Genomic DNA, 14,115 nt, shown 5'->3' on the forward strand with positions numbered 1-14,115 from the left:
AATAGAATAGTACATAAGATAGTTTTAAGAATAATAAATAATATTTATTCATTTAATTTAGATTACTAGCTGACAGCCAAAGCTGATGTTTCTTACAGCTCATTTTATTGGTGAACTCTGTAAGATTTCAGTTAAACTTTAATTGGAAAAAGATTCCAGAAGCATAGGTGTCGATATGTTCTTTTATACCTCTGATTTTTAGGGGTTGTTTTTCTTTTTTTTATTTAAATTGGTTGCATGCGCTGATACAGAATTCAAAAATAACACGTTATAACAGAAATTAGGTGTGGAAGCATTTGCTGCCATTCTGTATATTGGTTTGTGTTTTAATCCTTCTGACTTGCAGGTTGTCTTGGTTTTATTTAATACACTTGTGTTCACTTTCTGCTCCTATCTTGTGTTTGTCCCTCAACTGCTGAACTTCCTTTTGTCCCTCTTAACAGTTACCACCTTTTGCATGTATTTTCATTTACTCATATCTGAACTACTTCCCTTTCTCTTCTTTACATATGGGTCTTGAAGCTTTGTACTGCAGAAATTCCCTTTTAACCAAAGAAGAGTGCAGTCAGAGCAGACTGGATTACCTCATTTGTCCAGAACTTCTTAAAAATACCGATTCGCCCCTTTTATCAATCTTTCCAGCCTTAGTTATTCCTCTTCTGTGAAACACCCATGTAGCACCTGGGTTGTAGAGAGTTACTTTTGGAGTTCATGTGATGTAAGATTGTATCATACTGAATGATAAGCATAGTATCATACTGAATGAAGCTCTGTTAAGTACAGTCTTTTAGGAGTTCAGCTGGAATCATGCCTGTGTATTATGTAGCACAGAAATAACCTTTGAATCAAAATAAAATCTAAGCGCTTTAACTTCTTGGCTCAATGGAATTAAGCAGGGATCCTTGCTGTGATAAACTAAACTTGAAGCTGGTATGTGTTTCTAGTTACATATAGATAAAACTCATTAGTAAAAGAGTTGGTAAATATTTTTCTCCCATGTTTTTTTGGTACCTGCCTACTGTGTATTTGTAGCAGGGCTGGCTGGTTTGACTGATCTTCACTGTGAATTCAGAAGATCAAAAGTAAAATGATAATTGTTGATTAAAGTGTTCTTTTCTTCCCCCATCTCTTAGATTTCAGTGTTTCTCTTGTCACACAACTGCTTTGGTCATTATATCCATGGTCGCTCAGTGCATGGACATGCAGATACCAATATGGAAGAAATGAATATGAACCTGAAGAGAGAAGCAGTAAGTAAAAGTATTCAAGTTTATACCTGCTCAATTATTTATTTTATATAAAGACCCTGCACCTTTGCATTATGGATCTGCAGTTGTGCACTGCATTGAACCATGTTACCTAAAGATAGCAGCTGTTAGTATGTAAATATATGACTCAGTAGTTCTTTTAACTAGCTCTTTATCTTTCTTTTTCTTCACTATTTCTTCTTGTTACTTCTTCAGATTTCAAGGATATAAAATTCCTGTTTCTGTAGAAAGATTTTTTTCACGTATTTAAGAACCTTCTTTTCAATATTTAAGCTTTTCATAAGGTCACAGCCACATTCAAAATGGTGCATACCAAAAAGCTTTTGTAAAGAGACAGATCTGAAAAACTAATGCAGAAACACGTAACCTTCCAATTAATTCTTTTAGTCCATCTCTTCTACTACGGTGATACAACCCATTCTTTATATAAGTTAATTTGCATAAGTATTTTTTCTAGTTTGTCATATGTTGTATCTTTGCTTCAAGATCAGGCAAATATAAAAGGTCTAATACAAGATCAGAAACTGCACTAAATTTCATGACATCTTGTATCTTTTTAGGGACAACTATGAAAGTACCTTAAATAAGGATATTGCTATTTCAATGTTAAGTGGACAGAAAAAAACCATAACCATGTGAAAATTAAATCTCAAACACTGAAATATAGAGGAATTTTATTAATAATGTTTTTGACTTGTGTGTTCCTACAATTTTTTTCCTAATTTCTTATTTTCATATAATTTTGGGAAAAGCAGGGGGTTTTCCCTATGAAGATGTCAATTTTTTTATTTTCTTGGGGTTTCTCAGATTTCTAAAATGTGACCTGAAAAACATATGGAAAAAGTCAGGAATCCAAAACAAAGAAACAAAAAAAGCGAGACAAGTCTAGAATAAATTATAGACCTAAAAGAAAGGTCTTGAGAATGAATATCAGAATATGTATTATTAGAAGGTAATGAACTGAACACAGGTGAAAAGAGAACTATGACTTTGTGACAGCAGGGGTCAGGATTTCATGTCCTATGGAAATCTTGCTGCAATAGAACAAGAGTGCAGTGGATTCAAATATTTAGAGATATTAAATATTATGTATACATGAAAGAGAGGAAATTAAAAGCTTTTTGACTATTTTTGGGTCTATGAATAGCATTAATAATGTTAATTTACAATTGCTTTAATTGTATAGGAAAATCTGTGTAGTCAGAGAGGTTTGTTACCAAACACAGATGGCCAGACATTTCAGATTTCCATTTCAAGAAAAATGCGACTGCACTATGACTGGATTCATGAAACCTTAACAAGAGTAAGTGAGATATTGGTATTCTTTAAATGTTATTTAAAATACGATTTTTTTCTGCTGAAGTCTTGGTCTTGTTCTATTTCAGAAACGTGGTCCTGCCAGGCTTTTGGACTCGTTTGCAAATACTTTCGAACAAAGTACAAGGGCCTACAATGCCATGAACAAATTTCTCAGTTCTTTTATTGATCACGTATGTATGTTGACATTACTGTATTAAGGAAAATATACTTATTCTAAGTAGATACTAAAAATTGTAAATCCAAAGGAACTGTAATTCCTCTTCAAGCATATGTGCTTTAAGATTTGTTGTTCTATGGCAACCAGAACAGTGCTTCATTCAAAAAAAAAGAAACAATTGGAATGCTGTCCAGCAGTGCAGACTGCACTTAAAAATGACAAATCCTTTTTGTTATGTACTTATTTTCATCTTGGAATAGACCAGTGGGTTTTGTTTCATTCATAAAGATATAAGTAGCTGTACTTCACTTCGTAGCAATTTTGAAATCATAAAACAAGAAGTGTTATTTTGCCTTTTCTTACAGGTTCACAAAGAAATGGATTATATTGTTAAAGATAAGTTGCTGCTTGAACGAATCCTTGGCATGGAGTTCATGGAACCAATAGACAAAAGTATTTTTTATAATGGTAAAAAGACGTGTGGTGTTCGTATTATTTTAAGTATCCCAGTTTCTGTGTAGATTCCTTTCCCAGGATTTACAATCTAAAATGGACTTTACAGCAGGAGGGATCATTCAGTGACTGCTTGTGAGGGAGGTATTTAAGAGAAGTTCTTTAGGTTACAGAAATCCTATTTATAATTTGTCATTTGACTGTGATGTTTTTTATTTAAGGCAGCTGAAAGGATATACAGATGTGCACGTGTTTATGAAGTTCATAATCATAAGCACTGATAGAAATACATTGTTTGATAGTCTGGACTGCCATAGTTCCCAGAAGTTGAGATACAAATCAGGATTTCATGGCACTGAAATACACAATTTGTAATGAAAATACACTGTTTCAAATCAAACCTGTATTGGACATTTTTTGAAAAAGTAGGAAGAGGGAAAAGAGTAGGTTTCCTTTAATTGTTTACATTTTCTTTTCTCTTTTAAAAGTGGTGCTTTTTGATAAAATAAAGAAGTAGATAAATGGTCTAGAGTACTTTGCCTATGAAAAACGTACTTTCACCTTAAAAGACCCATTTTTTGGAGCACTGTTAACCATTAAACAAAAATAATGCTCTGAACCTCCTCCATAGTAAGGCATTAAGTATATGTTTTTATGATCTTGTTGAGTTGGGGCCAGAGCTAATAGTTACTAAAAATTTCAGTGACGAGGAAGTTACATCTGCTTCTCGGTTTAAAACAACTTTTTAAAATAACCTAATTGAGATTTCAGGAGTAAATAGAGTTGAGTGTGACACATGGGTTTTACCTGTTGTGTTCATCAGTATGATGCCATTTTATAAGTGAAAAGTTTGTGTTATTTTTCAATAGAATGACAGAACTATCTCTATGTTGCCGTAGAATGCCATAAATTGCTATATCTCTGATTTTCCTTTTTCTTATCAGCTCTCTCAGCATAGACTGATGAAACTCCACAAACTTGCAACTTAAAAATAATAATTTGTAAAAGAATATTCTCTTTCCACAGATGAAGGACACTCTTTCAGTGATGTTCTCTATTATGGCAATGAAACAACACTGCTCATCTTTGATATCCTGTTTTTCTCCGTTGTGGATTTAGCTTCCCAAAGTTTTGTTTTAGCAGCTATTCTAACATACTTGCAACAAGAGGTAAATTTCAATTTAAGAACACAGTAATATTTTTTAAATGGGAGTCAGTATGGCAGTTTAAATAGTTAACTAGATAATAGAGTTAGCAGTATGCAGTGACAGAAGATTATACTGAGAACTTATAAAATAGTTTTTTTATTTATTTTGTCAAATAGACTTGTGAGAAATTAATTTTGTTCACATGGTGATCCTGAATGAAGAGTTTACAAATAATTTGTAGTAGAAAACACAAATACCTGTTAAAATTAATCACACGTAATTCTATCGTAATTTAGGGTGGAAAGGTAGTGGAAACTTTTTAAAAATGCTAAAGGAAGTTAAGCACCTAATACATTCATATTATTCACAATTTAAAGACAATCTGAAGTTACTATTTTATCTTAGATACTGAAACATACTGATGTAAGTATTTCTTCATTAATACATGTTTACTAAAATGCTCTTAGATATTTAGGTTTATTCGTAATACACTTGGGCAGAAGAATTTGGCATCCAAAACCTTGGTGGATCAAAGATTTCTCATTTAATTAAGAAGATGAAGAACTGTTAAGGATTTAATCATGGAAAATATGAACATGATCGAAGCGTCTCTGACCTGCAGATTAATTGTAGTGCACTTTTCAACAATAACATGTTGTGTGCTATTAAGCTTTATTTTTCTGTATTTATAGGGTTTTTTTTTTTTAAATTTCTGAACACTAAGCCATAGGCCTTTAGAAAGAAAGGTACATGTGAACAAGACAGAAGTAAACTTACTACTGTTTTTATTAAAAAAAGATAAAAATTATTTTATGGCTTTTGATAAGATATGGACCACTGACTTTGAGGCAACAATTTGAGCATCTGATTGACAGCAGAGGTTGCCAACTCTGAAGTTCTGTGAAAATACCTTCAATCTTTTTTCTTTAAGTAATTTTGAGGTGTGATGTTTACCAAATATATGTCGAGTTTTACACAGCATGGCTTTTGTTCTGAATTAAGGTAGTATTTTAGGAGGACTTTTTAAAGATCACTTATTTGCAGCGACTCCCACTTGAAAATTTACTTTTCTTTCTTGTGTCATACAGTATTGTATGATTCTGTCTCTTCTCTTGGAGTTTATCATTGTTTTTCTTGGGTGTGGCCTACACATGATGTCCCATGTGTTTGAGGTACAGTGGTGTTACAGTGATGTAGAAAAAGAGGCTATGATGGAGCAGAGGAGATGGTCATCAGCATTTCGGATTTTTTCCTGATCTTCTGTCATGTGATGCAAGATGCTCAGGGAAACAGCAGTAATTATTCTGTTCACCTTTTCCACACGAGTGAAATGGAAGCAATTTTTAAAAATCTTTTTAGAATTGTTTTCACAGGTGCTCATGTACCTTTGGTCTCTTAATTTTCTGACTTTATTATCTTTAGATATAACAGAGACCATAATCATTTTACCATCATCATATTTTTGTAATTTAGGCAAGTTAATAATTACTCAAGTGCCACCTACTAAGTGTTAAGGGAGGTTATGAATGGCCTTCAAACCACCTTAAACTGAGATGTCTACCTCCCATATTTATCACTGAAAAGTCTCCCGACCTTTTTATACTTAATGTTTTTTCAGTAAATGGTTAAACGTGAATAGTGTTTGCTGGGTTTATAGCTGTTACTTGTCTTTAGATGATTCAACAAGAGACTTACACGAGCAAAAATACCAGAAAAATATAAGTCAACATCATCTCATGTTTATTCTGAAACAGAGACTGAGGACATGGTTGGTTTAACTTAGCAGATTTCCAGTTCAGACGTACTTATCTGAGTTGAAGCAGCATTGCATTTCAGATGGTTTTTGGCTTCATAAAGAGGAACATGTTCTCATGTTGGTACCATGTCATATCATATGAAACTTAGAGTAACATGGACGTAAATCTCACAGTCGCTACTGCTGCACTGCATTTGCTTTTGCTGTTGCAAAGCCTGTGTCGCTTCCTAGTCCTATACAGTTGCTATTGACTGATAGAATGTGCCTGCCAGTAAGGCTGTGACCAGAGAGATAACTGAAAAGTTGATTTCCAGTGGGACATCCATTTATTAATGTGCAGTTTAGTATGGGCATTTCCATGTCATGCTTTTGTCTGCTTAAGGACACAATTCTTAATTTATTGGTGCATACTATGCCTCAGAAAAGGTGTGAATACAAAGCTTCTAATGGAGTGGATTGTCCAAGATAAATAAAAATAAGGTTGTTGCATTTATGGTGAATGTAGTAATTGAAGTGTCCATTAGGTTCTGGATCTGTTTAAACAGCCAAAAATCGTATTTCCACTGGGAACCATGACTGTATGACCTCATTAGTTGTGAGGTTTCTTGTCAGTGATCTACTGAGAGCCAAAACTGTAAATTAAGCTAAGGAGCCATCTGAAAAAGAGTCTGCAGTAGGACATTCACAAAGCAAAGTTAGCCTCACCTGGTGTCCAGGTATTTCTTTGGTGGCTATCTTTGCACAGCTTCACTGAACTTAAGTCCTTACAAGTTCTACTGCAAAGTCAGTGAACGAGAGAAAATAAAATCTTTGTCATGTGACCGTATTTACTCAAGCTAACAGATGTGACTGAAGGGGTGTAGGGCATTGCTGTGGTGCATTAATGAGCGAGGGTGACCCTGATGAAGTGTCCTAACACTGGTCCAATAGAACTGTGCGTCACTGTCAGTGGTCACAGGCACAGGCTTGTTCTCTGTGAATTCTGATGATGTATTCATGATTATGCAGTTTTTCCAGGGAACAGAACCACACCTCAACCATACGTTCTCCAGAGTGGTCAGATTTATGACCAACTGCAGTCAGAATAACTAAACTAACTAGACTTGGGTGAATCAGAGAATGTCTGAAAGCAGAATGAAGATGTAGTTGTGGCATCTGTAGATGTGTGGTTTTAATTCATTCGGTTTTTATCAGTTCTGTACCAGCAGAAATGGAGACATTTCACCATGTGGGCTCTCACTCTGGGCTCTCTTCTCATTGCTTGTGCTAACCAGGTACACTTGTCCATACAAAACTCCTGCTTTGAGTTTGCTTTAGATAATGCCTTTAATTATCTGCTGCACAGAAAGGCACGTGAAAGCTTTAATGACCTTGAATTTTGCAAGAACTACTGCTAAAAGCAACTCTTCTTACAGAAAAATGATAAATTAATCTAAAAACATCCTGTCAAAACAGTTCAGTCACTTGGCCCTCTCTTTCTCCTCAGTGTACACACTACTCTGTTTTATTTTTCCAGATCATTTGTTAATATGTTAATATAGCTAACATAGGCACTCTGCATGATTTAGGAAATAATTACAGGAGTCAAAAGCTCCAGGAATTCATAGAAGCTTTTCTTCATTCTTGCTGTCCAATGAACACCTGGAACAGGTTGACTGAGCTTTGTTCCCCTATTCCGTGATATTTTTTCAGGAAATACCAAGCTCGGTATTTGTTCAATAAATATCTCTTGTGATTGTATTTCCAGCTTAATGGTTTGGGGTTTTTTTTAATTAATATGCATCTACAATGTGTTGTTCATGTGATGAGTGTCTTTCAGGTTTCTAAATGTTCTGTTTGCCCACATGGTATTTCAGTCTCTCCTGTCTGTTCCTCTGAGCAATAAAAAAAAAGTCAAATATTGGAGATGGGTTTTTTCCCACTTGTTAATTGAGTTGACCCAAACCTACAACGTGTTTCTCCTTCCATGCACAAGAGTCTGGCCAGAGGCTGCTGCTGGCTCTACAGTCCAGAGAAGCTCTGTCAGAACAAGAGTGAGAAATGGGTTTTGCAGTCAGTGCAACAACAAAGGATATGATTTTGGATAGCCAAAACTAATGGAATGAGATGGATGTTTTTTGCCAAGTTAGAGACCAAAGGTACAGTAACTTCAAAAATATGTTAAAATTTACAAGTTTCATTTACTAGTGAGGACTTGCCATTTTACTGCAACATTCACTTGAATGGTAGGGGCAGATGTGTGACTGAGGGAAACCCTACCAGAGGTGAGAAGGGGAGCTGGCAGGGTGCTCAGCTTCCACTCTCCCATCAGCTGCTGCAGTGTGGGCAGCACAGTGATGCCAGCCAAGCTGAGCTCCAGGGGTTTTGGTTTGTTTTCAGGCTCAGCAGGAGTGTTTGAGCAGTGGGTGAAGGGGACAATGGCATTGTGACACACTCCTAAGAAAATCACAAGTAAACAGATGGTGGAAGGAGGTAACTACCAAACCTCTCAAAACTGGTCTCCCTCAACACTACCTGCTTTCCCCTAACTTTTCTTCTCTATCCAGTACCATGCCCGTTTCTCCTGTACCTTTTCACTAATTAAAAGCCCTAATCCCCTGTTCAACTCTCCTGCGCCCCAAGCCACTGCCTTCAGGCAGTGCCTGACACAGCCTTCTTCACCCCATCACTGTCAGCTGAGATGCAGATCCTGCCCCTCCCTTCCTGCAGGTCTGGCAGCCAGGCTCTGCCGGGGCAGTTGCTGCCGAGCTGGGCAGCACTGTGCGCCAAGCTGTGCCTTAGGGTTGCAGCACAGGTTCTTTGGTGAGAAGAATGAAAATCCAAACATAGCCTTAAAAGTCAGTTTAAAAGTATGAAGTCCCAGGTTCATATGTCTAAAAGGAAGAAGGTATGAAACCAAGATGCCTCCAAAAAACCTGCTGTTTGAGCATTGGCTTCCTCCAGCATTGCCTGTATACCATCTCCATCCCAGAACACCGCTTTCCTTCCTTCCCAGCCTCTTACCATGACACAGCAGACAGATGACCCCCGCCATAGGGGGCTTGAGAAAGTCACAGTCCTTGCTGGCCCACCACTGGCTGCCAAAGGGAGCAGAGCTGTGGATGACATCCTGCAGGTGGCTGAGCTGTGCCAGCCTCCATGGGCAGAAGTGTGTGGGCAGGTCTGGGCTCCAGTGCCCATGGGGAGGACCTGGATCCACAGGTTGGGCTGGGGATCCTGGAGCCTGTGGAACAACCCCCAGGAAACTCCATGGGAGATGCATTTGCCTCTCCACAAGCTGAGTTACATTTTACCCTGGTAGAGCTTCAGTAAGCTGTGATGGTCCAGAGCCCTGACCAGTTTTATCCCTCTCTGTTGCAGACTGCTTTACCAAACCACTGGTGCTACTCAAGACTTGTCACCCCTTTAGTTTTCCCCTGTCACTTCAGTCACAGCAGGAGTAGCTCCAAGCCTGGGAGCTGGGGAGAGGTAAGGCGGCCCTTGGGGTTAATGAGGAAATACTTGATTTTCAAAGCTTGTCTGTGGAATAGTTCTGCAGAGATCAGGAGGCAGCACTGCGTTAGCTGACATGGAGAATTTCCCTTTGAATGTTCAGAATTGTTCTTTTGTTAATCTGCAAAAGCTGAGCCCACACCTGTCAATCTCCTCACAACCTGTGGTGTGCATGGAATCAAACCAGAGGCTGAATCTGAGCAGAGAGAAGGAAATATACTTGCCATAGTACTAAAGCTGTTACTCCTAGAAAACATGCAGCAAGTAAGAGACAGATCTAGATGGTTTCTTTCAGTGGCTGGGTTTAGATTTGGGGTTTTTTACATATGTGCCTTTTATTACAGAATTATTGAATTTCCATTTTACAGGTCTGTGTGTCAGGGTGGCAGAAAGGCTCAGGCAGTATGGAGGAAACGGGAATGGGTAAAATGACCTGTAACCCCATGGTCTCCATAATCTTCTCACCCTGATTTACAGCTGCAGGAAAATAATCCCCTTCAAACCATACAAGAAATACGTCTCCAGTTCTTTCTGCAAATGCTGAATGGAGATAATTTGCTTTTGGCTTTGCCTGATCTCTGGGACAAGAAGAGTTGTACCAACTGACCTTCCAAGCAAACAGCTCAGTACATCCCAGAGCCTGATCCCCTTTCCTATCCATGCCCTGCCACCAGCAGCCAACCTGGGATGAATAAATTTTGCACTTTCATGTGCTATAGTTCCCCCTGAATCCTCTACACACTCCATGGAGCTGTTGGGGCAGCATCCCCCCCTCCGCGGCCTCTCAGAGGATGGATCTGGGCACTGGCTTTAGGGCACATCCCCAGGCTGCTGCCCTACCTGCACCAGCCCTTCTGCTCACCTCTTCCTTTTCAGGTTCACCTGGGCCTGCAAGAGAGCCAAGCCCCAGAAACCTTGTCAAGGGGATTGCAGGAGTTAAGCTGAAGTATTTATGTTTAGCAACAGCTGTGCTGAAAGCTCAGTATTTATTGCACTATCCTGGAAGGTCAGAGCAGCAATGGTGCTGAGAGAGGGACCCCTCAGGTGTTCATTTCTCCTAAAAGCATACAGTCAGAAACTAGTTTCTGGTTTTTTGACCGTTTGAGACAGGGAAGGAAAAGGCTGCATTTCTCATTTGCAATATTTTTTTTTTTTGTGTATGTGGATATTAAGTGATGAGCTTCACTATTGAAAAGACCAAAATTGCTCTCCTGTACCTCATAGTGGAAGTTATTCTCTCTACAAACACTGGAAAATATTACTGCATGGCCAGGCACATGACAGGATATGCAGATGGCTTTCTGTGGGGATTACAATGCAGAGGGTGTTGTGACATGGGGCACCCAAAGCTCAGTGCAGAACTTGATGAGATTCTGGGTTCTCCCCACATCAACCTAAACCCACAGGGACAGGGAAGTATATCTTTTTATAAGGATGGAGGCAAAGCCTGACAAATTCATCTGTGTAGACATGGTTACAGTTCTTAAAAAAAAAAAAGACAGAGAAGGAATATGGCTGCCCAGCTTGCACAGGCAGCTGCAGCTCTCACTGCCAGCTGATCTTACTGCCTATTATTTCTCTTAGGTGACACCATGCCTTTGCTTGTGCAGAAAAGCCAGCACCGTGCTGTTGGGAAGGCAACACAACTGAATTCCTTTGAAGGCTGCAGATGCTGTGATGAGTCTCAGGGATTTGTGAGCATGGTGATAGGAAAACATTGAGTCTGAGACCTGTGGATCAGGACCATCTGGTCTGTCAACAGCAAGAGCAGGATCCTAAAGTGATGCTGTCTGGTTTGCAGCTGCAGATGTGCAGCTGTGACACCCCTGTTATACAGGTTGTAAGGAAGGGTTGGCTGCTGTCAGTGAGGAAGTTTTGCTTCCTCACCCCAAATACTGTGACCAAACCACAATTTTCTCAATCTCTTTAGCTGTTTAGCATTGCTCTCCAGTGGTTTATTTCTGACAGTCTGAATAAATGCAGAGCAGTGCTTTGATGACGTGCTTCTTGGAAATAATAATATTCATTGCCCATGCTCACCAGACGAGAAGCCAGAAGAGACCATGAGGTAATGGAGCTTCCCCTGGTGGCCACTCAGGGCTCTTGGCTCCCCTGGCACAGTCACACTGATTTCCCATCCCGTGTCATCAAGGGAAACGCTGCCTTCTCAGCAACCATTGCCAGGGAAGGGCTGGGATTCTTTTCAATGCAATTAAGTAGGAGACATTTAAATGTATCTAGATGAGGGAACAGAAAGGAGTTGGTCTGCTCTGGGGAATGACTTCTGTTTCCTGAGGCTTCTAGCTTTCTCTGCTTCCCCTTTCTCTCCAGCACTGTTTGGTTGCAGCTGCTTTACCTGGGAGAGCTTGAAATGGGTGCAGTAGGTAAGGGCAGAAGTTAAGAGAATTCAGGAAGCTTCACTTCCCGCCAGTCATTGCCATGCCATCCACAGTTACAAAAGCTGTACTGGAAACCAGAGTGTATAATTAGAGGAGTTGCATGTTTTCACATTCTCTGTGTGTATGCAGGAGTGTAAAATCCTGGCTGCTCTTCACACGTCTTTTCAGTCTCTCAGCTCAAGGATGGCATAATAGACATCTGCAAGGAGCATGAGCTAGAACTCAGCTCACAGCTGGGAACAAGCCTCAGCCCCTGATATTATCTGTGCAGTGGCACTGAAATGGATCTAACTGGGCAAGTGGCTCAGAGGGTTGTTTGTGAGCAAAGAATCCCGGCAGGGTTTGCTGTCCTGCAGGGCAAGGATGATGCTGGTGGCACCAGGTGAGGGGAGAAAAAGTGGAGGAGCCAGGCCTGGGAAGAGGTGCCTGGGACAGCAGGCCTCAGTTTTACCCAGAGACACTGGAGCAAAGCAGAGGATCAGCCTAGAATCATGAGCTCTTTCAGCTGTTTTTTGGCATTGCACAGGAAATATAAGGCAGCCCATTCTTGTGTGCTCCATCTCTTCAGCCCCTTTGTCACGAGGAGAGCGTGCAGTAAATGTGAATGCTGAACACACGGTACCGCCCCATCCCTGGCTGCCAGCAATCCGCACACCCAACGTGGGCAAGCTGGGACTACAGTGAGGGTCCCAAGCCAATGCAGCAGGGACAATCACCCAGTGATGACGCCTTCTCACATGGTTTTGTATTCAGACCTTAGCCAAGAATTACCAGATTCCATTGTCCCAGCAAGTATATGAGAAAGGCATTTCTTGAGAAAGGTGCCTACAGTCCAGGAAGTTACCATCTTCAAGATTTTCCACGTGACAAAGGCACAGGAGATCCACGGTGCAGAAGGGTATATGCACCAAATTAAACTCTGTGGGAGGACTGGAGCCATCAGCAAGGTGGAGAGTGGAGAGAAACATCTAGGGCTCCCAGCAGTGGGTCTGGGTAACCCCAAATTGCACTTTCCTCCTGCAAACCACCTCTGCAAACAAACCTGATGTTTCCCAGCAGGGTGGCCATGCTGGCAGGTAAAAGGTACCTGGCCCCTAGGTGTCTCTAATCATTAGCCCAAGAGCCAGCAGAGACCAGTGACCTTCCTGGCCCCAAGGCATTGCTTAAGAGTTTAAAGGAGGGCTGTAAGCAATATAAAATGCTCCAAAGCTCATATTGCTGTCCAAAATCTGGGGATGCTGCAGGTCTGTGTCTCCTTTGTTGCCAAGGAGTGATTTAACTAAAGGAAATGGGAAACCACCCCATTTACTTTGGCTGGAAATGTTTTTCTCAAAGAAACGCACCAAGCACATGCTGAAACCCCACTGGTGGCCTGATCCCCCTTGCTGTGTCATAGCACAGGCTCTTGCACAGTTTGCTCCCAAGGTATTTATTTTTAGGGTTAATTACTGAGCAGAGGACAGTATTCATGCTCCCAACAGACTACACTGTTAAACACAATTTTCCTCTGGGTTTACACACGCATAAAAAAGGCTGTACTCAAGCCAAACCTGGAACAGAAATGTTTCAAACAACCTCCCTCTTGTTTGCTCAGTCCCAGAGCAGTATTGATTTAAGAATATTGTCTTGATGGTGACCTGATGGAAAAGTTTAAATTTCTTTCACAACCTGGAGAGAAAAGAGGGCCTCTCAGTGAAGGCCTCTCTCTGCCTCTCAGTCCCAGCAGTGGCAGAGGTTGGCACTCCCCAGGCAGCCAGCTGTGCCCATTAATTCTCCTGGAAGGCTGCATTGACTCATCATAGGAAAAAAATGGAGGGCTCTGGAAAAGCACAAATTAAAGTAGCTGGTAGAATTACCTATACCTGAGCATGCACGTTTAAATGAGATACAGCTTCAGAGCAGTGCTTTTGGAAGGCTGGGCCAGTGCTGGAGCCCTGCTGGGGTTGGGCTGTCTCCTGGGTCAGGGGACTGCACTCCCAAATCACGGAAGAGAGCTGAAAGCGGCGATGTATGCAGGGGCATCTTTGGGAGCGTGTAAAACTGTGGGACAAAAGGCACACTTGTGTAAGCTCTGGAGGATGAAGGAGGAAAGGTGTTTTCTGCCGTCCCTTCCTCTCTCCAG

General features: G+C 40.4%; 1 protein-coding gene across 4 annotated transcripts in view; it reads left to right on the forward strand.

Annotated features, from left to right (window-relative positions):
* The window catches only part of TMEM67 (transmembrane protein 67), a 34,069-nt gene extending 26,062 nt beyond the window's left edge, over positions 1-8,007 (forward strand). For all 4 annotated transcript variants that reach the window (XM_019289122.3, XM_039549311.1, XM_039549312.1 and 1 more), the window contains 6 exons: positions 1,134-1,250; positions 2,455-2,571; positions 2,654-2,758; positions 3,111-3,213; positions 4,225-4,367; positions 4,814-8,007. In XM_019289122.3, coding sequence (XP_019144667.2) covers positions 1,134-1,250; positions 2,455-2,571; positions 2,654-2,758; positions 3,111-3,213; positions 4,225-4,367; positions 4,814-4,894 — 666 coding nt within the window. In that variant the 3' untranslated portion in view covers positions 4,895-8,007. The remainder of the gene's footprint in view (positions 1-1,133; positions 1,251-2,454; positions 2,572-2,653; positions 2,759-3,110; positions 3,214-4,224; positions 4,368-4,813) is intronic.
* The last annotated feature ends 6,108 nt before the right edge of the window (positions 8,008-14,115 follow it).

Source organism: Corvus cornix, chromosome 2, assembly GCF_000738735.6.
Source record: "Corvus cornix cornix isolate S_Up_H32 chromosome 2, ASM73873v5, whole genome shotgun sequence".
NCBI lineage: Eukaryota > Metazoa > Chordata > Aves > Passeriformes > Corvidae > Corvus > Corvus cornix.